Genomic DNA, 26,632 nt, shown 5'->3' with positions numbered 1-26,632 from the left:
CAAATTTTATGCATTTTTGTAGGAAATATAAGGACCCTGAATTATCGTAAAATGGCACTCCCATCAAAGTTGTAAAGGAGGTTCTTGGGTTTAATTTTCGATCTCATTTAGTCTTCTTACCTCATATTATATCCCTTAAAGCTAACTGCCTGAAGGCACTAGATTTGTTGAAAGTTGTTTCTAAACTCAAAGTGGGGAGGTATCAAACTACCCTCCTACATATATATGAATCACCAATCCGTACAAAACTCGATTATGGCTCCATCGTATATGGAGCCTGTAAAAGCAACCTTAAGCATCTTGATTCTGTACACCAACAAGGTTTAAGACTTTGTCTTGCGTTGTTCAGAACTTCACCTATTGACAGTCTTTATGTTCAGGTCGATGAACCATCTCTTAAACAATGTCATATAAAGTTATCCTTACAATAAATTATTAAATTATACTCTAATGTATCTAACCCTACATATGACTGTGTGTTCAATACACTTTATAAGGATTTGTATGATAAGAAGTCCTCTCTTGTTCCGCCTCTAGGCCATTGAATTAAACCATTTATTTCTTCGGCCGGCATTGAGCTGGAAAACATAGCTCCTTCCCGTCTTCTTTCTTCTCCTCCTTGGCAGTTGGTTAGACCACAAGTCGACCTAATATTAACTTCATTTAAAAAATCAGAAACGAATGAATTACAATATAAACAAGAATATTGTCAATTAAAAACAAATATGACAATTACAAGCCCTTATTTACAGATGGATCCAAGGACGGTGACGCAGTAGCTTGTGCCACTGTCGTTGGAACCAGAACAATATCTTCAAGAATTCCAGATAACAGCTCTATTTCCACTGCAGAAGCAAACGCCATATTAACAGCCCTTAAATATATACAGTATCTAATCTATTCCGACTCGCTTTTTTGCCCTCAGGCTCTTAAACATATTTCTTGCAAACATCCACTTTTAATAGAAATTATTGAATTGTATAATGATCCTGCTACTGGCCAATAGGACATCGTCTTCTGTTGGTTACCTAGCCATGTAGGAATCTCTGGTAACACATTGGCTGACCCTGCTGCTAAAGCAGCACTCAACAAATCTGTGACACCACTTCTTATTCCTTACAGTGATTATAAAGCCATCATTAGATCTTATATCCGTGATCTGATGCAAAAGAAGTGGGACACCTAAGTAGGTAGAAATAAATTACATGAAACAAAACCTTATATTGGTTACACCTACTTGGCCATACAAGATATACACATGCGTACCTGTTGAAAGGTGAGGTTCCGGATTTGAAGAGGTCATACTACGACGATGTCGTATTGGCCATACAAGATTGATTTACCCATAACTACCTGTTAAAAGGTGAGGATCCACCGTTTTGTATCCCTTGTGATGAGAGAACCACGGTCAAGCATATCCTGCTTGACTGTGTTGAATTCTCCATCATACGGGATAAATATTTCAATGTAAAAACACTTTCGGATCTTTTTAACACAGTTAATACTCAGTTGATAAAGTGCCAAAACAATTTCATGTACGTTTAGACTTTCTACTGTTTTTAATCGTAGTATATGTGTATTTTTAATTTGTTGCTAGACGTGACTAAATTGCTAACATCTTAAGCTAGGGTCCATGCAGGAAACAAAGGTACTGTAAGTCCCAATGGTCCCTAGTATGGTGGTCTACCTTCAGTTGTTGGCAATCTATAGCCTGTTTCTATCGTGTATTGTCCAAATACTGATATTAGTTTTAACATTCCACCCTAGATTTTTATGATATACATATATTCCATTTCAGTGTTAAATGTTCTCGTCACGATATGATTGCAATATTGCCGATGTGACGTTAAATATTACCTCACTCACTCTCCAGCAGGACCTATTCTAACCAAAATGTTAATTCTAAAACATCATAAAATTCTCGATATATCATTTGTTTAACACAGGTGTGTATCTTTGACATCCATGCTGACAGAGGTGCTGAGATAGAGTCTTCTCTACAGAGTCAGTTTGGAGGAGACAACCTGTCCTTCTGGTTGTGTGATGTAACTGACGAAAAGGGTTTTAAAGGTATGGAGCAAAATGATCATTGCGCAAAGGTTGTTGGTTTTAATGAATGTAACAGTGTTATCTTGATGACATCGCCATACATGTTAATCGATCTGATGATTTCGTCCTGTTTGGTCAACCACATTTAGATTACATACTTCCTCAGATACCTTCCATGTAAATGATGGTTTGATTTTTAGAACTGACATGTCCTACAACCGATTGCAAGAATGATAATGATGCTTGATATTTGCTAAATGGCTCGTGGCCATAATAATTTATTTGCCTCTAAAATTATCTTAAGTTGCCAGTACTACAGTCATCGGATCCAGGACTGTGTCCTCAAGAATTCCTGACAATAATTCCATTTTCACTGTGGAGGGCAAAACTATATTCACAGTATTGACCTATATGAAACAGCAGAAGTATTACCATTCATCATTTTTACCGTCATCATTTTTACAGACTTATTATCCTGCTGGGTCACGTCGGCAGGTAACACAAAGGCCGATGCTGCAGCTAATGCAGCTCTTTATAAAAATTAATCCTCAGCTTCACTGCTGATTCCGTACAGCAACAAAAACCCACTATCAAACATTATACTCGGGGAGTAGTATACGTAATAGTGGCACGAGACCAGTTCCAACAATGCCACTATTACTTATACTACTTGGTGCCTTATACTAAAACGGTGAACGCACAAGTAGGAAGAAATAGCTTCATGAATTGAAACCAACAGTTATATACCTACTTGGGTTGTCAGTCAAGACTCGATGAGGTATTTTCATGACTATTTTTGCTCAAAACGGATAGAGATGGGCTTCCCATCTTGCGATGCAGTGTTCACCATGAAGCATACACTGCAAGGACTCACATTATGAGATGATAAATCTTAAAGATCTGTGTTCCGGCATCAGGGGACATTGTTAGCTACCTGAGGGAAGCTGACCTGTACCATAAATTGTAACTATGTAACTTGAATGACATTCTCTTCCCACAGAGATTACTCCTGTCATATCTACCTACATAACCTCTGTTCTAATACAGCCATATTTCCTGTCGAGAAATCCCCTTGCGGGAAAAAAATGCAATGGGAATTATCTCCCTAGTTACTATCCAATCAGAAAACGCGTTAAATAGACTTAGCTCCAATGTGGCAGCCCCCCTGGGGCTGGTTCATCAACGTGCGAAGGAAAGATTTGGTATTTCATGTTTAACTGAAAATCAGAAACTGGCAATAGAGAGTGCAGGGATCAATCGCCATGATGTGTTTGGAGAAACAAAAACTGTTAGTGGCAAGTTTTCCTGATGCATTCGGAAATTACAGAGATCTTGCGAATGATCACTCTTGAAACAACGTCATTGGTTGCACAACTAAATCTGAACGCCTCCAATCGCGAGTCTTGAGCACTCACACCATGAAAGGGCCGTATTAGAACGGAGGTTACGTAGGAAGATGTGGCAGGAGTAACCTCTGTAGGAAGAGAACGTTGAATGACGGATTGCTTGCTTTTGAATTTGGTACTACGACATTTCCTTTCTCCATGTAATAATGTAATGACTATATAAGTTAATTTGTTTGTTGTCTTAAAACATCAACAATTCTTTTTGGACTGTGTATTTAAATGTGACAGGCTTGATCTTATTACTATAGGGATGGAATAATGTCGATGTGTCCTAAAACACAACTGAGCTCAACTCAAAGGGTACAATCAATATTACAGATCAAGTTTCTACTTTGACATGACTTAAAGAGGTTTGTTGCGTGTATTGATACAGTACTGTTCGATCAGTTTTTCTGTCTTCACAAAAAAACAATATTGAACCCTCTTCAATAGATGTTCTTCTTTGTTTTTCAGAGGCATTTGACGGTGTCGTTGCGCGCCATGGACAGGTGGACATCATGGTCAATAATGCTGGTATCGTCAGCGAAAAGACAGATATTGACAAGATGCTTCTGGTCAACCTGGTAAGAGACCACAGTTGATTCAATATGACCCATAGATGATGGTCAAAGACATGAAAATGTATTTGTGCCTTATCCAATATTCCAATTTTATGACTGTGCTCTGTAAATAATGTTTAAAGAAGCCAATGACTGGTGTCAAGGTCAGCAAGCTTCTTCCTCTGTCATCTTGGTGGCTGGAAACCAGCTCTGAACAACATTTTGAGGCTCATGCAGTGTTGTGATGCAGATAGTTTAAATGAAGATGTGTCTGGGACATTTTACTGCCCAACCAACTCATCACATGGACATCAGTTATTGAAAGTCCTGAGGATCAGTCGTGTTATCAAATGATAAAGAAAACCAAATAATCTCCAAGCAGCCTTTCAACAAGCATCCACCAATATCTGAGATGGGGTAGCAGAAACTAAATTGCTCTCCTTGTCATGCCGATGAAGGACTCCATGTAGGAGCTTTTGGGAGAAATGGAAGAAGAATGGCATCCATGTCCTTCTATTAACGATTACCAGTTGTGTTCTCTCGTGTCCACAAATTCCTCCCTGCGCGATAACATGGCTCCAACCAAAATGCATGACATCGCGACAAACGTTCTGTTTCCCTTTCTGAAGTGAACACGCTGTTTCCATCAACTCGGGTCGCACATAACCATTTTTTACTAGACCCTCTGCCTGTCTCAATCTCTAAAGGTGATGCTGGTCTCTTTTGTGAGGTCTGTAAATCTAAATATTGTTCATGACAGTGTAGACAAAAACTAGAGAGTGAAATATTGATGTATCAGATACTCATTCAGAGTCCAATGATCGTGATGTATATCTAGCCTCAACCATTCAACGGATGATTTCGAGATCTGCATATTAAGCATGCTTTTCCTGAATCTTACTAATCACATTGCTGACGAAAAGGACAGAAATCCAATAACATATCAAGAAGGAAAAGAATATGTTTTGTTGGCTGAAATTCTTTTGATATTGTATATGGTCCTATTCAAAATACGTTTTAAAGCATGATTTTCCACGATGACATATTCGGGGTCATAACATGGATTGACCTCTGAGTCAGAGTCACAGGCATGGCGAGGATGGTTAGTTAAAGCAAAGAGTCCTGCCTTCATGTCTGTTTGACGTTTGTTTAAGAATCACATAGTTGTTATTGTAGATTAGAAAATTAGAAGTGACTGGTGCTGGGCAGCGCAAGGAAAGGCAAAGGAGTCAGTTGGATTTCTGGTCTGTTCCGCTCAGTGCATGTGCACACAATGCAATGGTTTCTCAGGAAGTTTCTACACAATTGACTGACTCTGGGCAGACTTGACTTCACCTGGTCTACTCCCATCGCTGTACCGTCCAGCAGAACACCAACAAAACAGACCTCAAATTTGAGATTCTGTGCAACAGTCTTGGCAATCGTATCAATCACAATAATAAGGTGAATCTTGTCATTTGCCCAGGCATCTGTGAAAAGCCACCTCTTCATTGTGGGTGCTGGGTAACGCCAAAAACTCGCCACCCCCGTTGTGGACACGGGGGCATATTTGGTCCACCAACCCGTTTGCCGTGGGTTGCAGCCCTGTGTCGGTGGAGGAGGGGATCCTGGTGGTTGAGGGCATGGGAGCAGGACAAGTGTTCCTATTGCTCAACACACCACTTCGGCCCTGGCTTCACCTAGATGGGTGGTTGAATGGACTCGGTTCAACCAATCTGCTGGTCATGCCATGCCTGTGTATGCATATTTTCATACACAATTCCGGACACTTCTGAAAATGTTTTGTGAGATGACTTTGCTTAAAAATATGTATTTGAATTTGAATTTGAAGTTTCGCTTTTGTATTTTGCCTAGAGTTCTATACCCAGAAGGAGGTGGCTCATGGGCCAATCTGGGAGAATTATTAATTTTGATTTGTCTGCTTGAGTATTCCGTCCAGGTATCCCTGGTTCTACAAGTCGGAGACCCACTTCTGATGAGCACTGTCTTTATGACACTCTATTGTGGGTGGGGAGTTCGGGGGATGAACCATTCAATCTCAACCATGGAATATCAAACCCCTACCAAGAAAAGAAAACGTCCACTTGAAAATGATGATCAGGAACGACCTTCTGTATCTTTTGACTATTGGCCACGGTTTATAGTTATTGAGACTCATGATGAGACTCCTATCAAACTCAATCCCTTTGCCATTTCTAAAGGAATCTCTGCAATAGCAAGAGACGTCAAAAACATCAGGCGCTTGAGAAATGGTACACTGTTGATTGACTGTAACAGGAAACAACAAGCGACAAACTATTATCAATTGATGTGTTTATTGGAGTCCCGACTCTGGTTTCAGCTCACAGAACATTGAACACTAGCAAGGGCATTGTACGAGACCGTGACCACCTCATTTCAGATATGACTGAGGTTGATATAGTTTCTGAGTTGAAAGAGCAAGGAGTAACATATGTCAAAAGGTTTACAACCCGAAGAAATAATGAGACTGTTCAAACAAGCACTTACCTCTTTTCATTTTCGGCTCCGGCTCTTCCTCCTAAGTCAATCAAGGCAGGTTACTGCAATCTGAATGTTTATATATACATTCCAAATCCTATGCGCTGCTTCAAGTGCCAGAAATACGGACATGGCGTTTCTAATTGCACATTGTCTGTTACATGTGCTCACTGTGATGAGAATACACATGTAACAGAACATTGTGATAGTAACTATAAAAAATATGCCAACTGTCATGCAAGTCATTCGTCATTTTCGAAAGAATGTCCAGTTTGGAAAAAGGACATGGAAATAAACAGACGCAAATTTTCTCAGAACATCAGTTTTCCTGAGGCAAAAAAGATTGTACAGTCCTCCGAACAGACAGAAACATATCCCTCTATCACCAAAACACCCGACACGGCTTCAAAAGGCACTTCATCACACTCCTGTCAGACAGACTTGACATGGGTACTTACCTGCATCCTGCTACCTGCACCTACTCTTCTCTAGATTTGTCTCTTGCAGACTCTACTGCAGTTAATGAATTTGAATCGTCAGCCCACAATGACCTTTGTGGAAGTGATCACTTTCGAACAAAACTGTCAGAAACTCCTCCAACTGATTCTCCATCTCACACACGCTGGAATTTTTCTAAAGCAGATTGGTCCTTATTTCAAACCTTATACACATCTAGACTAAGACCCGAATGTTTCAGTGATATTGCTGATCCCATTCAGGTGTTTTTTGACGCCTTAAATATAATTGCTGATGAGTGAATACCAACTTGGGTTGGTTATACCTACTTGGGTTGTCAGTCCAGATTTGAAGAGGTTATCATCCGACGATGTCGTATTGGTCATAGAAGATATACCCATAAGTACCTGTTAAAAGGTGAGGATCCTCCGTTCTGTATCCTTTGTGATGAGAGAGTTACGGTCAAGCATATCCTGCATATTCTCCATCACTGTTCTTCGTTGAAAATTTTTTTGCATGCATATATTTCATTTAAATGTGAAATGTTCTCGTCACGATATGGCTGAGATATTGCCGATGTGACGTAAAATATTGACTCACTCACTCACTCACCTTAACCCACCTTTAAACATGGGGAGTCACACGCTGCGGCTGCTCGACATTTCAACATTCTTCAGAGCACCAATACCTCGCTTTCAGTCAACATCCTGCAGACCAATTCCACCTGAGAAGCGGCCGCCCAAGAGGTACCAGGCTCAGGTATTAAGATATTTAATATGTGGCAAAAAAGCCAAATGCGAGTCAAAGATGAGACCCAGGAATTTAGCTTCCTTCACAACTTAGGTGTGCCATTTAATGAGAGTCATGGGGTTTGCATTTTCTACAAAAATGGATAGTTGGTTTTGGACTTAAACCCAGTTACCAGACACTATCTATGAATTTTGTTGAGACAAATTTGTAACTGTCTCTCAATATTTTCATACGACATGAAATATGGAAGTGATCCACGAAAGGGGATTCATCACTTTAATCACCTTTGGAAGACTATCTATTTTGATACTACAGAGCGTGACAGACACGACCGATTCATTGAATCCGTGCCCATTCATCTACCCTTCTAGGTGAAGTGGTGTGTTTGGCAACAGGAACACACGGTCCTAGTTTTAGTGCCCTCAACCACCAGGATCCCGTCCTGCACTGACTCAAGGCGCAACCCAAGGCAAACAGGTTGGTGGACCAAATATGCGCCCGGGTCCACAACGGGGGCTTGACAAGCTGTTAGCGTTACCCAGCACCCACCAGGAGGAGGTGTCTTGTCACGGGAGCCTATGTCATTAGAAGAGCAGTACAACGACAAAAGTTTTGTCAAACACTCCTGGGGCCCACTTGCACAAAACGATCTTAGAGCTATAGTTATTGTAAATCCTTAAGATCGTGATCTTAGGCTTCGGCTACAATCACCACCCACTTGCACAAAGCGATTGTAGGCTAAGATCATTGTAATTGGTGTCAATTTCACGCAAATAATTAGGTTTACGTTTGGGGATTGCTTTCATATTGCATAAAACTGTATGCTTCGGCCCGACACCTCAGCGACACGGAGAATGCAACATCGATATAACGTCAGAAATATCGTTATTTGCGGTAGTGAACAACATCATTATCGATATCATAGAGAACATTTCTCACCCGATTCAGTGTTGATTCAGTATGAACACCATACCTTTCTGATAAACAAGGAAAGGATAGTAACGAAAGGTGTCTGCATGCGATTATTAGTGGCCATGACCTTTTCAATAACTCAAGGGCGGCTTATTTTAGTTTTTGCGCAAGATGGGAGTGATACGAGACGCTATTATGGATGACAACTTCCTTAATTCTTTTAACACGACGTTTCAAGGCTAATTCTTGCCCCTTCGTCAGGTGGATAATGAGCATAGGTAACATTGCAGAATATATATAGGTATACATGAAGTCAGGGAGGTAAGATGTATATACAAGCACATAAATATAGTTAGGTATATACAATCACAGAGGAGAGATGAAAGGGAGGAATGTTTTAACAGTACATGGTTGTTTACACAGCTGATAGACTGAGAGTCTATGAGTCCTTGTTGACACACCAGGCAGAGGGTAGGTACACGCCTTGATCTCTATTGATCTGAGGTTCTAATCTTCTGATGTTGATTGCTTCCCAAAGCTTGCTTCTCCGCCAATCACTGACGTGGGAAGCCAGGATCTCGGTGTTTTTCCAGTCGATGGAGTGGTCTGAATTACCTCACCAACGTCTAAATGCCTTTGAAGAATTTCAAGATGGGAGTGGTTTCCCTTTGCAGATTATGCCGTTGCCGTAAAATCTGCCATGGCCAAATACAATGCATGTTCTGTTGTCAAAGAACAGATATCCACGTATTTCTTTTCGGTTAATGATTTTGTCTTAGTTTATCATTGAAATAATCTACAGTTGGACAACACACAAAATTATGTTTTTTTCTACTTGTAAAAATTGAATCTGACGAGAGACAAGAGTTCTAATCTATGCATTTTTAATATGATACAAGTATTTTTCAAATGGGAAAAAGACACTAGCTGGGGTATGTGAAATTTGTTTAAAACGGGTTTTTTTAACAAAGCGAAAAAATAATTATCAGGAAACACTCCCACAGTCATGTCACACTTTCATATCTTTACAAATCTAATGCTTGTAGGATATATATGGGATTTTACTTTAAATAACACCGATGCCAAACTATGTTCAACTGACAACCACTGACAAATCATGGTACATTTTGGTGTTATATCATAAGGAAATTTTATTTATGTGTTAATTTCATGATTATTAGGTCAAAAACTCAAGACCCAGTCCGTTAATGTATTTGTTTGTATTTCAATATTTGCATAAAACATGATATTACTGTGGTTGCAGTATCACATGTTTGGTTCATAAAAAAATATGGAAAAAATAAGGATGTAGAAAAATTAGAGAATAACCCCTGAGGTACGAGTGATTATACATGTTACCTTCTACGTTATCGCTTCCTTCTTCAACGTCAGTATTTCCTTCAAAGATTTGTAATGAGTGAGTGAGTTTAGTTGTACGCCGCACTCAGCAATATTCCAGCTATATGGCGGCGGTCTGTAAATAATCGAGTCTGGACCAGATAATCCAGTGATCAACAACATGAGCATCGATCTGCGCAATTGGGAACCGATGACGTGTCAACCAAGTCAGCGAGTCTGACCACCCGACCCCTCTTACGACAAGCATAGTCGCCTTTTATGGCAAGCATGGGTTGCTGAAGGCCTATTCTACCCCGGGACCTTCACGGGTATCAAAGATTTGTAGGTTGGGGTTGTTTGGGTTTTTGTTGTTGTTGTTGTCATGAAAAATCTGCAAGGTGCGATTAAAGAAGGAATGTCATTTGTGTGCAGTAACCTGTTCCACGTTGTATTTGCGCTGCATGCTATGTGCATTTGAAGACAACTGTAGACAGGAGTCGAGGTTAAGAAATTTCTACGTCCAACGTTGAAGAGTTCGATCTAAGTTACGGTCACGATCATAAATCCATGCTGTCTTAAGATCGTCTTTGTGCACGTGGATTAAGGCAATTGTAAGGTGATTGTAAAGTTGATTGTAGGGGCCTAAGATTGATTGTAACTAAGATTGCTCTGTGCAAGTGGGCCCATGACTATTCTATTTTTGATATTCAAACATCTGATCATACAGAAGTTTAGGAAGGAGTATTGTGCGACGTTTGCAGAACCATAGAAAGCATCACCCATGTCCACGAGAGTATTCAAAACAGTGACGTAATGGTTCCACTACCTTCTTTGAATGTCATCATCATTATAATGCTTTACGGATTAAGATGGAAATGTGACAGAAAAGGTTTGGGAGATTCAAGTCCTTGTCTTCTCCACATGCAGCCTAGACAGCGAATAGAACTTCTCCCAGGAAATACTGCAGAATCAAACACAACAAGAAATTTCCAGAGTGTATGAAGACTTTCCAACACTCCATCCTTCTGCATTATACAGACTGTCAGAAAGACTGTGCTCTCGGTGGAGAACCCAGGCACTCTCCTGCTATGCACCAAGAGATGCAGGAAGTACCAAACAAGGGCACCGAGAACATGCGGAGCCTAGCTACATTGTACTTGGCCGCAAGCGAGACATTCCAATTATGAGGTCCGCGTGTTTAGCATACTTTTGCTACTGATACGATAGTGATATGACAATGATAAAATAAGTGTAGAAAAGCCTTCGTGCATGTTATTAACAGACAGACAGACAGACAGACATTTTTATTCAGTAAACATCATTAGATGTCACTGAGCATATGAAATTGTCTCTGTCTTCACAGGGTGGCACCATCAGAGGTTCGAACCTCGCCATCAAGCACATGAGGAAGGATGAAGGTGGGGCAGGTGGTGTGGTCGTCAACGTCTCCTCCATTGCAGGTAGGTGGTGTTGCCTCCATGCCTCGAGATAAATATGGACAAGGAAAATGATGAAGAACTACCAACAATATACTTCTGCATTGTACCGTCCTTGCTCTGTTGATATGATTCATATGGTTTAATTCAGCCTTTTTGAGCGGTAGAAGATACTGAAGTGTTTTGATGAAGCTGAGGCAATGTTTTAAACCTTTTCATGAAGCCACGGTGATATCTTGGACATTTGTCGAAGAATGGCACAATGTATTATCTAAAACTTTGGGTTGTGAGGAGCATCACCTCACTACTCAACAATGCAGCGTCCTCTTTTTTCAAATATTGCACTACCTAGGCGTACCTTACGGATACCTTAAACGGCTATTTAAATTTGCTTTGAAATTTTAAGAAACTATCTGAAAAATTCAAGTTAATTTCTTGAAATTTCAACTGTGTCGTTTCAAGATAATTACATACCTTGGTTTATTAACTTAAATTCTTACCTGCAAATTACCTGTCAAAGTTCAAAACATGAAGAAATTTATAGTAAGAAATAGCTCTCAAAGGTTTATATTCTGAACCACGAAAGAAACGTGGCGCCGATAGAGGTTTCTTTCTTTCATTCACTCTAATTAACAATCAAAACAGAGGATTTCGTTCAAACTTGAAGATTATGGTAAACACGTTTTTGTTAATCACATTTAGACTTCACACAAACAAAATCACCAAGCATGGTACCATTAAGATACCAGAAAGTCAGTATCATCTGAACATGGAATGAAACGGTTGGTGAAGGCCATAGGTACTTGGGTACATACTCTGTAAAATACTTGGTCAAGTTGAGATCAGTTGTCGACCTTGATTGGAGGTTATTCAACCTTCTTTGAATCTTGCCCCAAAGGTGTTCTGTTGGTCTTAATTCCGGATGGAATGCAGGTCATTGTAGGGTTTTGATGTCTTGTTGTCTTAGGAAATCCAGTGATGTTGTGGCAGTGTGGGCACGAGGGTTGTCTTGCAGGAAGATTTCTGTGACGCCGTAATAGTGGTACAAAGTGGGGTCTTATGACTTGGTCAATATAGCGAGTCACTTTCTCATCCTGGGCCGAGAATCTGGAACACCACGATGCCAACTTTCTAGTTCTCCATGATGCTTGAACCATCCCATGAGTCTCAACAATACACTCACTGGGAAACGGTTCCCAGTGTCCTCGCCATACTCCATACGCCCTCAGTCCGCCATCGGCTGTCGAAACACAATGTGGGCTTCCATCAGAAAAAGCTCCATTGTTAATAACGTCAATTTTGATGCTGAGTTGTCCATTGCATTCGGCTTCAGTTGTGAGGACAGGACAAGACAACTATATGGTCTTTGACAGCAGAGGTTTCTTCCCAGCAAAAGTCTGCGCTGTATGCAATAATGAGTCAGTAAGTCCCAATGGTCTGGCGTGCTGATTCCGTTGCTCTGGGGAAACTATCGTGTCGATGGTTGCCCACAATCTGTCGGTGTTGATGTTGTGATGTTACTGGAGGTCGCCTACTACATGAACGGTCTTGGATTCAGTTAGTGACCTAATACCTCTCGTGCAGTCGGCAGATTCTCTTAACATGAACATTAAGATGATTGGATGCTCCCAGTGCAGTCTAGCCAACCTGCAATCGTTCCAAGGCTTGGTTCCTCTGATCTCTCGTAGGTTGTGGCATCGCGATTTTATCAAAACAAGCATGACTTCAGGCGAGTTTGCCCTCGCTTTCATTGGTAGGGTTGTCATTTTCATTTTCATTTTCACGAATATCACACAGAACTTTTTTTCACCTTTTAAGGTGCCTTTGGTCGATATGTTTTTCATCAGAAAATGCACTAATGTTAGTAATAACTGTCGATTTGGATTGAAAAGCATGTCAACAAATTGGTACAATCATAGTAAAAGACATCATATTGTAAGAACAAAATCTGAATTTAGTTTTGAAATGCGGCGTTACTTTTGTGGTTCAGTTTATTATCCAAAATTGTACTCTTGTTTAAGTTCACAGAAACTATTTCAGCAGAATCTAAAGTTTTCTTTCAAAACGTATTCAAATAATATGATAATACATATGTCCTGTTCAGTATCAGGCATGTACAGTGCATGGTGATGATGACAATGACCGTCTGTGATAATCTTAAATCCATCACAAAGATTATCAGCAATCGAAGAATAAGTATTAGAGTAGAAATTGGTGTAACTTCAGTTATGTGACAATCCTAGGATTGATAACTTTGGTATGGTGTAATACATTATAAAGATAATTTCTCATAAGTGCTGATTTCAGAAAAAGCATTCTGACGGTTTTCTAGGTTTAGAGCCTTTCTTCATTGTCCCGGGATATGCAGCCGCAAAGACATCCATAATTGGATTCACAAGATCCTGGGCAGTAAGTATAGGCATGAAACATCAAACAGCAGATTTACACAAAGTGTGCACGTTTCATTCCATCCTGTGTTACGGTTAAACATTTGGCGTGACAAAAGGTGTAAGAAATTCCCCCAGAACCGGCAAAATATAACACTGAAAAGTTTGAAATTTTCAATATTTTTATATTCAGCAAACAAAGACAAAAATATACAGATTTCACAAGAGAGGTTTCATATACAATGCAAATGACGCACATCTACAGTAATGGGTCACAATGCCAACTCACCGAAGTCTTGATGTGAGAGTGAGAAACATTTATGTAGAACGTAACACAGCGAGCGGTCAGGCAGCAGTTATGAAGATCGAGCGCTGACGGTGAGGCAGAATAATATACCCCAGTGAATGTGTGTAACCGAGTATTCCCGTGCCCGACACCACGGCAACTAGCCTTTGTATATATACTTTCAGTCATTTCATGCAAGTTCGAGCACATACGACCATCGCCACTAACGTGGAATGCTCTAGAGCAGTCTCCCGGAAGTAACACAAATACTTTAAAAAATAAAAAATCTTAAAGACCTGCCGATAAAACACCAATGGCACTGCACATTGAAGACACGAAATGTGACCCATTTTAACTAATAATTAACTCATTTAATTAATAATAATAATTAATAACACAATTTACAGAAAATACACTCTCGTAAAACCTGAAATAAATTAACAGTACTAGCTTTGCATTCATCTAATTCAATTATTAATACAAAATAAGGTGGAAATAAAACAAAGTCGTTGATTACCTTATTTTCATCGCTATATGACTGTAATATTGCCGATGCAATGTAAAATTTTAACTCACTCACTCACTAAAACAAAGTCGAAGACATTTTGGCGCAGCCCACACACACTTATCAGTCAATCAGAAAAACAGAAATCACGTAACTATTTGTAGTCTCAGGGTAACATATACGTGATTGTTTACAGGATAAAGTACCTTCATATGATGATATCAAAACAAGCAACACAAAAACACATTAGGCCAACGGCCTAAAGCATGCCAACACCTTTGAAAGCAACAACTGAGACAGTGGGCACCTGCCGAACGGATGCATTGTGAGAACGTTAAATGTTCCAGGGAAATCCCTATGTGAAAGACCTGGACTTGAGGTTCTGCATAGTTTGTCCCACTGCCTTCAAGTCGTTTATAATTCCTGATCCAACGTCACAAGCGTTGTACGCTGAGGACTTGAAGAAACTTTATGGAAAGGATGGCTTCGAGGAGTAAGTATCCTCAGTACTTGGTATTTATATGGTTGCCAGAAGCGTCTCGAATGTTGCAGAAATAGGAATATTTAATCTGCATTCAACGTACAATAACTTTTGACATGAAAGAAGTATTAGAAACATGTCTGTAAAAGCTTAGCTTTCTTTGTGATTGTGTCGATTTATATTTGCTGGGGTCGTTTTAGTTTTTCACCCGAACCAGGACGGACCAAAGACCCTTTGAGAAGTGCGTGAGTAAGTTAAAATTTATCGTCACATGTGCAATATTTCAGCTATATCGTGACGAGAACGATCACTTAAAAACATATTAATCAATGACATGTAAAAATCTGTCAACGAAGGAGAGTAAAATTAACTAGAATATCACAGATATGAATGTGAAACTAGTAATTAGATCTAAAACAGTTTAACTATAAGGGACAAGACAATATAAAAATGGGCTATAGATTGCCAACAACTGAAGGTAGATCACCACACTAGGGACCATGGGGACTTACATTACTTTTGCTACCTGCATGGAACCTAGTTGGATTTAAACCATCCCCTCAGCCACTGGCTTGTACGCAGAGAATAAGCCATACATTAAAATGACATAAATGCTACAATTGAAAACCTAGAAAACTTAAATTTACGTCAGACTTACGTATCCTCTCAGGAGGACAATAATTTTACAGTATCTATATACAGTACACCATACTTGGGACACAGGGGACTTGCAGTACCTTTGCTACCTGCATGGAACCTAGTTGGATTTACATCAGCCGCTGGAGAGTGTATAAAATGCTAACCAAAATTAAAATAACATGAATACTAAGATTAAAAACCAGGTAGACTTAAATATAAATAAAACGTTTTGGCACTTACGTACCCTCTCAGGAGGACAATAATTTTAACCCCCTTTGAGGATACAGCCTCTAAATTGAGTTACTAATTTAATCTTCCAATTATAAAATATTTATATATTTACAAATCAGTTTACAGATCTAATTCTTTTATAAATGCAATAATTAAATGAGACCTGGTATTGTTAAAAAGATCCTTCACAGTTCGCGATTTAAAAATAGTTGTCCCTTGTGATGGAATACTCAACACAGTCAAGCAAAATATGCTTGACCGTGATTCTTTCATCACAAGGGATACAAAACGGAGGATCCTCACCTATTAGTATGTATTTGTACGTGTATCTCATGTGGCCAGTGCGACATCGTCGCACGATGACCTCTTCAAATCTGGACTGACAAGCCAAGTAGGTGTAACCAATATAGGGTTTTATTGCATGTAATTAATTAATACCTACTTGAGAGTCCCACTTCTTCTTCAGCATCAGATTACGGATGCAAGATCTAATGTTGGCTTTGTAATCAGTGTATGGAATAAGAAGTGGTGTCACAGACTTGTTGAGTGCTGCTTTGGCAGCAAGATCAGCCATTGTGTTACCAGTAATGCCAACGTGCCAACAAAAGACGATGCCGTATTGGCCAGTTTCAAGATCATTATACAATTCAATTATTTCAATTAAAAGTGGATGCGTGCAGGAAATATTTCTATTTTATGTAGCCTGAAGGCAAGAAAGAGAATATGAATAGATTATATACTGTTTATGTTTAGGGTGTCTTTTAACATATTTAAGAGCCGTTATATGGCGTTTGCTTCAGCTGTGAAAATAGAGCTGTTATCTGGTAATCTAGAAGATATTGTTCTGGATCCTATGTTCCTATCCTCTTTACCCATCTGTAAATAAGGATTTATAATTGCTAAATTTATGCTTTAATTGATAATATTCTTGTTTATATTGTAATTCATTCGTTTCTGATTTTTAAAATGTAGTTAATGATAGGTCGACTTTGGGCCTAACAAACTGCCAAGGAGGAGAAGAAAGATGTTGGGAAGGAGCTATATTATCCAGCTCCATGCGGGCAGCAGAAATAAGTTGTTTTATTCTTAAACCAAGAGGCGGAACAAGAGAAGATTTCTGATTGTATAAATCCTCATACAGAGGATTGAAAACAGATTTATGTGCAGGGTTAAACTCATTGTAATATAGTTTTGTTATGTACTGTAAAGATAATTTTATACGGCACTGCTCAAGGCATGGTTCATCAGCCTCGACGTATAGGCTGTCAACAGGTGTAGTTCGACACGAACCAAGACAAAGTCTTAAACCTTGGTGATGGACAGATTCTAAAAGTTTTAGGGTGCTTTTGTATGTTCCATCGTATACAATAGAGCCATAATCAAGTATAGATCGTTCCCATGACCTGTATAAATGAAGGAGGGTAGATTGATCCCCTCCCCACTTAGAATTGGAAACAACCTTCAGCAAATCTAATGCCTTCAGGCATTTAACTTTAAGAGGTTTAGTGTGTGGTAAGAAAGTTAAATGGGAATCGAAAATTAAACCCAAGAATTTTGCCTCCTTTACAACTTTGATTGGAGTGCCATTTAAAGATCGTTCACGGTCCTTATGCGGCTTATATTTTCTACAAAAGTGTATACAATTTGTTTTTGTTTGAGAAATGTTACAGTCGTTTTCAAGACACCATTTATTTATTTATTTATTTTATTTAAACACAACTGTAATTGTCGTCCAGTGGTGCGCATATTTGTACCACGACAAGAAATATTAAAATATTCCACAAAAAGTGATCCGTCAATGGAATCGTTTAAAACCTTGGACAAACTGTTGATCCTAATACTAAACAGAGTAACAGACAAAATGTAGATCAAAAAGATTATGGTATTCTTAACAAAATATTCTAAACGCACTAAATGATCGATGGTACTTCTGTTTTTACGGAAACCACATTGTATATCTGTTATAAGGTTATTAGTCTCCAAGTACCAAACAAAAAGATTATTTATCATGTGTTCCATGGTTTTGCAAACACAGCGTGTTAGTGAAACTGGCCTATACTTCACTGGGTCAGTATGATCACGTCCAGGTTTAGGGATGGGCACAATTATGGTATCTCGCCACGAGCAAGGAAATTGATCATATAGTGCCTGAAGGTCAGACTGTTTAAGGGAGGTCGACGGTGGAATATACAAAGAACATAATGGGAAAACAATATTTAATGTCATTCGAATGGCAACAGTCTGGAGAGGGGTATTGAGAGAAACGGGACTCTGGATGATGCCCTGCCTCACTAAAAGAGAAGAACATCAGTTCCTTTATTCCCTGGAGGGGAAAAGCTATAGTATGAATCATAATGTCTGAGGTCAAAGTTATCTGTCCTTTTGAGGAACGTTTCTTGCAAACAAAGTGCTGTTGGTGTTAAAAATGAAGATCACTGAAATTGTTCCAAAGTCCTCTACAATTCCATTGTATTATATTGGAAAAGCCACTCATGGCGACTTAACTGGGGATCGTGAGCAGTTACATTGTCCCCTATGTTGCATGGGCAGCGATGAACTTCCATAGCTAGAGGTTCAAAGACATTATCAACCTCCAGAGGGGATGTTGAGGTAGACGGGTCCTGAATATGTTTAAGGGACCTTGCCTCTTTTTTCCGTTGTAATTTTCGTTCGTTTGCAGTTAGAGTTCTATTTGTTTTCCCTTCAGTTATACAGCCTGAAGCAATCACAGGGTCAGGAACAGAGTCTGTTTGTGAAGCCGATGAAGTGTTGGTATCTTCAGAATCGATTGGGTATAGTAGTTTTTGATCGTTTGACACCCAGCTAATAACAGTTTGACAGCCAGTATCAGATGTGACAGGAGTAGAGGAAACTGCTGCAGAATAAGATCGTGAGGAGAGGACTTTGTTGATGCATTTGTTACCAACATTTTGGCCTCAGCGAATGAAATGTCATTGGTGTATTTTAATTTCAGTATTTGTGTTTGTGTGACGAAAGAGGGACAAATTTTGGATGAGGACGCGTGAGGACCACTGCAATTTGCACACTTGATTTCATCTGTGCAGTCTGTGTTGTCATGTTGTTTAGTGCAACGGGAGCAAACTTGGGTATTATGACAAGATTTAGCTCCATGTCAGAATCGCTGACATTTAAAACATCGAAGTGGGTTGGGAATATATGCATCAACGCCAATATTGAAATACCAAGCTTTAATCGATGGAGGGGTCTTTGTGAGGGCAAAGGTAAACATGTATGTGTTCGTATTTACAATACTGTCACCATTTTGAGACTGCTGTCTCCTTGTACACTCCACAAGCTGGGAACCGGAGCGGAGACGACTGACATTCCTAACTGTACCACAAATTCCTTCAATAGATTTAGAAACTACAAAGAGATTGATTTTAAGGTGTTCATTATTAACTCCTTCAACGACAAGAAAACGTGACCAAGAATCAACATCTTGAACAGATTCCTCATCAGAAGATGTTGCTGTATCAGTCTCAATGTGACGTCTTTTCGTTTTAGACCGAGAATCAGTCAAGTGTGTGGTATCCATAATGAAATCGAGGTTATTCAGCATCCCTGCTCCCCACCCGCCATCGAGTGTCAAGAAGGACGGTGATGAAGTGGAAGCAGCCTGCAAACACCAGGGTTACAGGGATGTTATACTCAAGCAAAAATTACTCAGATAGCTATTTCTGCCGAACAGAATAAAGGTCAGGGTGGTTCAGCCCTAGACAGATAAGCGAAGACAGATAGAATCTGGAGGTCAAAAATGAAGAGAAAAATGTCAAATTATGCTTCCCATCAAAAGTGGTAATCGGAAAGAGGGACGGAGCAATAGGACAAGGTTTTAAATTAACAATTGTCAACTTCTGGATGGACAGGCAGAGACAATGCACTGATACTTTAAAACATACAGGAGGCTGACGTTCCAAACGTCAACAAAAGGATGGTCCAACATAGATATATACGAGATAGATAGTAGTATCAACTGGTACTAATCCTAGTTGGTCCAACCCATTCCAGACTTGTTCTGTGTTCGCAAGGTCCAGGGAAACAGCCAGCTGTGACAGACAAACATGATGTAGTACATTCGCTGGTGTTTCAGATAAAGGTACATGATACCAAGCAAATGAACCGTCTTGTAGCTGTGGCACCCGTGGCGAGCAACCTCTTCTTGGTGGGTACTGGGTAACGCTAAGAGCTCGCCAACTCCCCGTGTGGACCCGGGTCAGCAAGGCCCATAGCACCCCATTGCTGGTCGCGAGGAGCGACCGAATTGGGCAACCTGTTTACCGTGGGTTGCGTCCTGTGTCGGTGGAGGAAGGGATCCCGGTGGTTGAGGGCAATAGGGGCCTGGAACCGTGTTTGCTGTTGCCTAACACACCACTTTGCCTCTGACTTCACCTAGACGGGTGATAGAACTGGCCCTGCCCTGAGCATGGACATGTTCATGTTGACAATATATATTCTTTACATTGTATTTTGACACTGAATATTGAGGGTATTCTATTGTAAATAATAATTCCCTAGAGTCCTATGCCATGGGCCAATCTGGTGATACTGACCCCTGAATTCTATGTTTCTTGAGAAATGTGTCATGGGCCGAACCATATCTTTTAGATATCTTTTAGATATCATGGCTATTCATGTCTATAATTACTGGAGTATCATACCTCTTTAGCCCTTGTGTTACAGGCTGGCTTCCACTGTAACGTCGTCCATGTTGACACTCGATGGCGGGTGGGGAGCTGTGAAGCATTTTACCAAAAAGCAAGACAACAATATAATACAAACAAATACCTACCTGTTTACATTTCACTGCCCGACCATTCCAAAGTCTATTCAAGCTGGTTAATTCAACATTGCAGTGGACGTATACGTGCCTAATCCACTCAGATGTTACAAATATCATGTCAAAAGTCTTGTCATGCAAAGAGTTCTGTTTGCTACCGTTGCGGTGGCACTCATGAAAGTACTGAATGTACGAAGGAAAACGGTTAGTTTCTGTTTCATCTCAGCCTTCATCTATTACTTACCCAGCTGTAGTTTCCTCTCCTCCTCTACCTGTTGTCAAACCTTCCAGAGTTTCTACTCAATGCCAAACGTCGATTAGTTGGGTGAATCATGATCAGATCATTCTGGAACAAGTTTCTTCTGAAGCGGACACATTAGTAACTGAAACACAAACAGATGTCCAACTGACACACCACTCAGAATCAGACAAAGTTACAAGAGAAACTCCCTTTCAATTGTCGAAGACAGAAAAGAAACAAATGAGAAGAAAGGCTAGGGCCATACAAAACTTGGAAGTGCATTCTTCTCCCTCAGCCCCTGCTTCGGTTCAAAACCGATTTGAACTTTTGGACATGGAGGTCAGCCCTCCAGTCTCTACTCATGGGAGTAAGCGATCATCTCGTTCACCAGTTAAACCACCATGAACGGTTATCAACCAGTAATCCAGTGGAACTGCAGAGGACAATTTCAGTGATTTGCAATTGTTATTACAAAATCTGAAACCCTCGGCATTTTGCTTACAGGAAACATATTTAAAAAGTACAGATCAGCTGAAAATCAGACAATATGATTCGTATCATTTTCTTCACCTACGAGGGCTAAGGCCACCGGGGGTAGTTCAAAATTGGTAAAACAAGGCATACTTCACAGTCATGTTTCTCTCAAAATACCTCTTCAAGCTGTGGCTGTTCGTATCCCTATGCACATTGTTATCACATTGTGCTCTCTTTACATTCCTCCATCTTATTCTCTTCAGCAAATTCATCACGATGGAATTTTACAAAGGCAAACCGCTCTTTATACGAATGACTATGTCGAGAAAACTTCTACCTGAACTTTTTAATGGTGTTCCTGATCCTATAAAATGGTTTTCCGATGCACTAACCATTACAGCTGATGAGTGTATTCCGAAGTCCTCTGTGGTTCCCCACAGCTGTAAACCATGGTTCAACAACGACTGCAAAACAGGGAGACAAGGAAAAAGGCGGAGAATTATTTCCGTCGCCATCCTATGGTCCATAATTTCAACAAATTTAAAATCTTAAATGCTAAAGCGCGGCGTACCTTTAAACAACATAAACGCCAGTCTTGGCAAAATTATGTATCTAGAATCAATTCACGTACGCCAATATATAAGGTATGGAACATGATCCAGAAAATCAAAGGTAAAGGTTCTAAATCTAGCATTCACCATCTTAAAGACGATGACAAATTATTGACTGATAAATCGGATATTGCTAACAAACTTGGTTAAAAACATTCTTCCTCCTCAAATTATGTACCCAAATTTCAAAAATATCAAGGACAACAGGAAAAGAAAACTATTGATTTGAATTCGGATAATGGGGAAGACTACAACGAATTATTTTCTGTTCATGAGCTCCATGCTGCCCTTAGGCAAGCTCGTGATACTGCTACAGCCATGTTTAGAAACTCTTCTATTCATATTTGATGAAATCTAGACATCTAGACACTTTCCACCATCATTGCGTGAAGCAAGTGTTGTTCCCATACCAAAACCGGGTCGGGATCATGATAGCCCTTCGAATTACAGACCTATATCCTTAACAAGCTGCGTTTGCAAAACCATGGTCAATAACAGACTAACATGGTACTTGGAATCTAATAAATTAATATCTAACATTCAATGTGGATTTCGGAAAAATCGCAGTACCATTGACCATTTAGTTCGATTAGAGTCATTTGTGAAAAATGCAATTATCAATAATCAACATGCAGTGTCTATCTTTTTTGACCGTGAAAAGGCATACGACTCTACATGGAAATAAGACATTTTAAAACAGCCTGAAAAAGCAACCAGAAAATACTTGACTCAATTCACCATCAAGGTCTGAGACTGTGTCTTGGATCTTTCCGTACTTCTCCTGTTGCCAGTCTTTATGTAGAGGCTGATGAACCATCTTTAAACCAGCGCCGCATAATATTATCATTACAATATGTCACAAAACTCTATTCCAGTAAGTCTAACCCTGCATATAACTGTGTCTTTGGTCCTCTTTGTGGGGATTTGTACTACAAGAAATCTTCTCTTGTCCCGCCTCTAGGGCACAGAATTAAACCATTTTATTTCTTCTGCCGGCATCGAGCTGGAAAGTATATCTCCTTCCCATCTACTTTCTTCTCCTCCTTGGCAGTTGGTTAGGCCACAAGTTGACCTAACATTAAAAAATCAGAAACTAATGCATTAAAATATAAACAAGAATATCATCAATTAAAACATAAATATGGCACTTATAGATCCTTATTTACATATGGGTCCAAGGATGGTGGCGCAGTGGCTTCTAGATTAGCGGACAACAGCTCTATTTTCCCAGCTGAAGCTAACGCCATATTAACGGCTCTTCAATATATTCAAAGACATCCTAAACATAAACAATACACAATCTTTTTAGACTCTCTTTCTTTTCTTCACTCTATTAAAAACGTATCATGTAAACATCCACTTTTAATAGAAATAATTGAATAGTATAATGATCTTGCCACTGGCCAATACGATATCGTCTTTTGTTGGTTACCCAGTCACGTAGGTATTTCTGGTAACACAATGGCTGATCCTGCTGCGAAGACAGCTCTCAACAAATCTGTGACACCACTTCTTATTCCATATTCAGATTATAAAGCTACCATTGGGTCTTTTATCCGTGATCTGATGCAAAAGAAGTGGGACACCCAAGTGGGTATCAATAAACTACAAGAAATAAAACCCTACATTGGTTATACCTACTTGGGTTGTCAGTCCAGATTTGAAGAGGTAATCATGCGACGATGCCGTATTGGCCATACAAGATATACACATGCATACCTGTTGAAAGGTGAGGATCCTCCATTTCGTATCCCTTGTGATGAGAGAGTCACAGTCAAGCATATCTTGCTTGACTGTGTTGAATTCTCCATCACAAGGGATAAATACTTCAATGTCAAAACCGTTGAGGATCTTTTTGCCACTGTTAGTGCTCATGTAATTATTAGGTTTTTAAAAGAAATTGATTTCATGATTGAATTTTGATTAATGTGTTGTAGATAGATGTATTGTAATGACCGGTAGTATGAATTACCAACTGGTAAAACTTTTCTCAGTTTAATTTTTGCTTACCCGATTTTAAACGTAGTATATTTGTTCTTTTAAATATCTGGCTAAACTTTAGCACAATCGCCAGCGGCTGAAAGGATGGTGTAAATCCAGCTAGGGCCCATGCAGGTAGCAAAGGTACTGTAAGTCCCCATGGACCCTGATATGGTGATCTTCCTTCAGTTGTTGGCGGTCTATAGCCTGGTTTTTTTTTATGTTGTATCGTCCTCTAGAGTTAACCTGTTTTAAATTTAATTACTAGTTTTACATGTCTGTCTGTGATAGTCTAGTTCTTTTACTGTCCTTCGTTGACACATTTTTTAACATTCTCTATTATGTATATTATTATTGGGTCTCGTCACGACATGGCTGCAATATTGCCGATATGACGTTAAACATGAACCCACCCACTCACTCACTCACTCACTCACTCACTCTTGTAGCTGTTTGGACATTGTCGATTGATTTGTGTAAACTCATAACTGTTTTTCATTGAATATCATACCAATGATTTTGAGTAATATCGATGTCTCATATTTTACAGTCCAAATGACATAGCTCTGTCAGTGATTGGTCTGCTGGAGGATGATGACAGTAACGGCACCATACTTCACACGCATCCCAAAGGACAGACTCGCAGAGTAAAGATAGAGGTGACTGATGAATGAACTTTAGGAGTCGCTTTCAAAGACACTGCCAAACAGTTGGTCAATATAGATGTTCTGACTTCGGCTTGCGTGAAATTCGTTAAAGCAAAAGCTTAATGCTTTCTTTTGTGACTTTAAAGTTATGCTGTGAATACATATAACATCAGGCCAATCACATATTCTACAACAGGCTTCATTTATAAGATATTCTAAATGTCTATTTATCTTTGATTTCATTTGTACATTCATGATGTAGAGCAATTATTAACCAGCTGTTCTCACTGTTCCACCTGTGTGCTGATTTTGCATGAACCTTTAAACAATAAAAATCAAATATTTCGAGCAACTCGTTCTGTAAACTACTACCTTTCCAAGAGATGTTTCAAAAAGACTTCTGAAGCTAAATAACTGGATTGTTTGCTCCAGACTGGATTATTAACAGTCTTCAAGCGGTTGGCAGAACAGTTCTTCAAGTTTTGAAACGTCAAACACAAAAACAATGGATTCTTTCATCAGTACTTTTTAATATTCTCGAATGAGGATACAACCTGATGGGCTGTGATACTTCAAGTTACTCCACTGGCTGTCGTTAGTATCCCAAGAGCTGACATTCGCTTTCTTGAGACTAGGTCCTTGAGATTAACAACAGCTGTAACGAATTCTTAGGGACCTTAGGTTTTAGTCCGTTATAGCCTTAAAGGCATTTCGAGTAAAATTTGCATTCAAATGTATGTCAGCCCTTTGTATCAACTGGTTGGCAATATGTGTGTTCGTTGTAAGCGTGTAGCTATATACGTGGCATTTAAATGATAAAGGCTATGAAGGTCTGTGATAATGATAGAATGAGGAATACTGGAGTACGTATTAATGTAACTGAATGATGTATCACTGACAGCGCTGATGATTTTCTGTCGTGTCGTATATTATTACACAAATGCAGATGCTGAATTTAGAGTGAACATTTTGACATATCCTAGGCGTGAAATACTATAAAGAATTGGAATTATTTAATATTGAACAACATATTCACACAAAGTAAATGAACAATGATAACTCTGTATCATGTAATCTGTGACAGAAAAAAGACCCCCACAATCATCAGCCAATCGGAAAACACAAAAGTGTTGGCGGTCGGGCATAACTATCATGAAACTATGGAGAACATAAACATGGCTGGTTAGTTAAATAGCTTCATTGTAAAACACTTTGGATTTGTTTATGTAAAGAGCATGACCTTGAGCGACGTTGTGACCTTGTGTCTAACCGACAGCATCACACCTCCATCACAAGATGGACAAATTCAACTCATGATTTAACATTGGGTAATATTGTTGCCTCATATATTACGTCCCAAATGAAATAGCTGTTTCTGTGATTGGTCTGCTGGAGGACGATAACAGTAACGGCACCATAAACCACACGCGTTCCAAACGTTACAGAAATGCAGAATGAAAATAGAGGCGACTGATGAATCAACTTAAGGTGACCAAGAAGTTGATCACCTTAGGGCTTCTGAAATCGATTGCTGTGAAATTCTGTTTTATCTTTTTTAATGAAAAAAATATGTTGAAGCAGTATCACATACCTTTTTTTTCAAGGCATCGGGGGTGCTCCCTGATATCAAAGTATTCGCAGAGTGACGTGCTTACAATCTGGATTACATGTTGTCTTTTGTGTTACTTTGGTTACTGATTAAGGCAAATGCATAACTATGTACAGTACAGACGGAATACACCATGCTGATGCTGACATACGTGTGTACGTGTTCTAGTAACTGGGTATATCCTCTCTTTAGGGGGCATATTGGTAGCAGTTGCCTACCGCACCTATAGGTTGTTATATTTTCTTTAGGGCTGGGACGGGTGGGTGGTGGGTTGGATCCGGGTACCGGTCTCAACATCCATGCCTGATTTAAATGTAGAATTGAGTGGGTGAGTGAGTTTAATTTTACGCCACACTCA

General features: G+C 39.5%; 1 protein-coding gene across 1 annotated transcript in view; it reads left to right on the top strand.

The window, feature by feature from the left end:
- LOC137279106 (15-hydroxyprostaglandin dehydrogenase [NAD(+)]-like) overlaps window positions 1-24,692 on the top strand; it is a 40,368-nt gene extending 15,676 nt beyond the window's left edge. Inside the window, exons 2-7 of the mRNA XM_067811585.1 lie at window positions 1,947-2,070; window positions 3,909-4,018; window positions 11,313-11,409; window positions 13,718-13,794; window positions 14,911-15,056; window positions 24,569-24,692. Of these exons, the coding sequence (XP_067667686.1) occupies window positions 1,947-2,070; window positions 3,909-4,018; window positions 11,313-11,409; window positions 13,718-13,794; window positions 14,911-15,056; window positions 24,569-24,692 (678 nt within the window). The remainder of the gene's footprint in view (window positions 1-1,946; window positions 2,071-3,908; window positions 4,019-11,312; window positions 11,410-13,717; window positions 13,795-14,910; window positions 15,057-24,568) is intronic.
- The last annotated feature ends 1,940 nt before the right edge of the window (window positions 24,693-26,632 follow it).

Source organism: Haliotis asinina, chromosome 1, assembly GCF_037392515.1.
Source record: "Haliotis asinina isolate JCU_RB_2024 chromosome 1, JCU_Hal_asi_v2, whole genome shotgun sequence".
Classification (NCBI taxonomy): Eukaryota; Metazoa; Mollusca; class Gastropoda; order Lepetellida; family Haliotidae; genus Haliotis; species Haliotis asinina.
The sequence above is the reverse complement of the archived record's forward strand: the minus strand, read 5'-3'. Positions and strand labels throughout refer to the sequence as shown.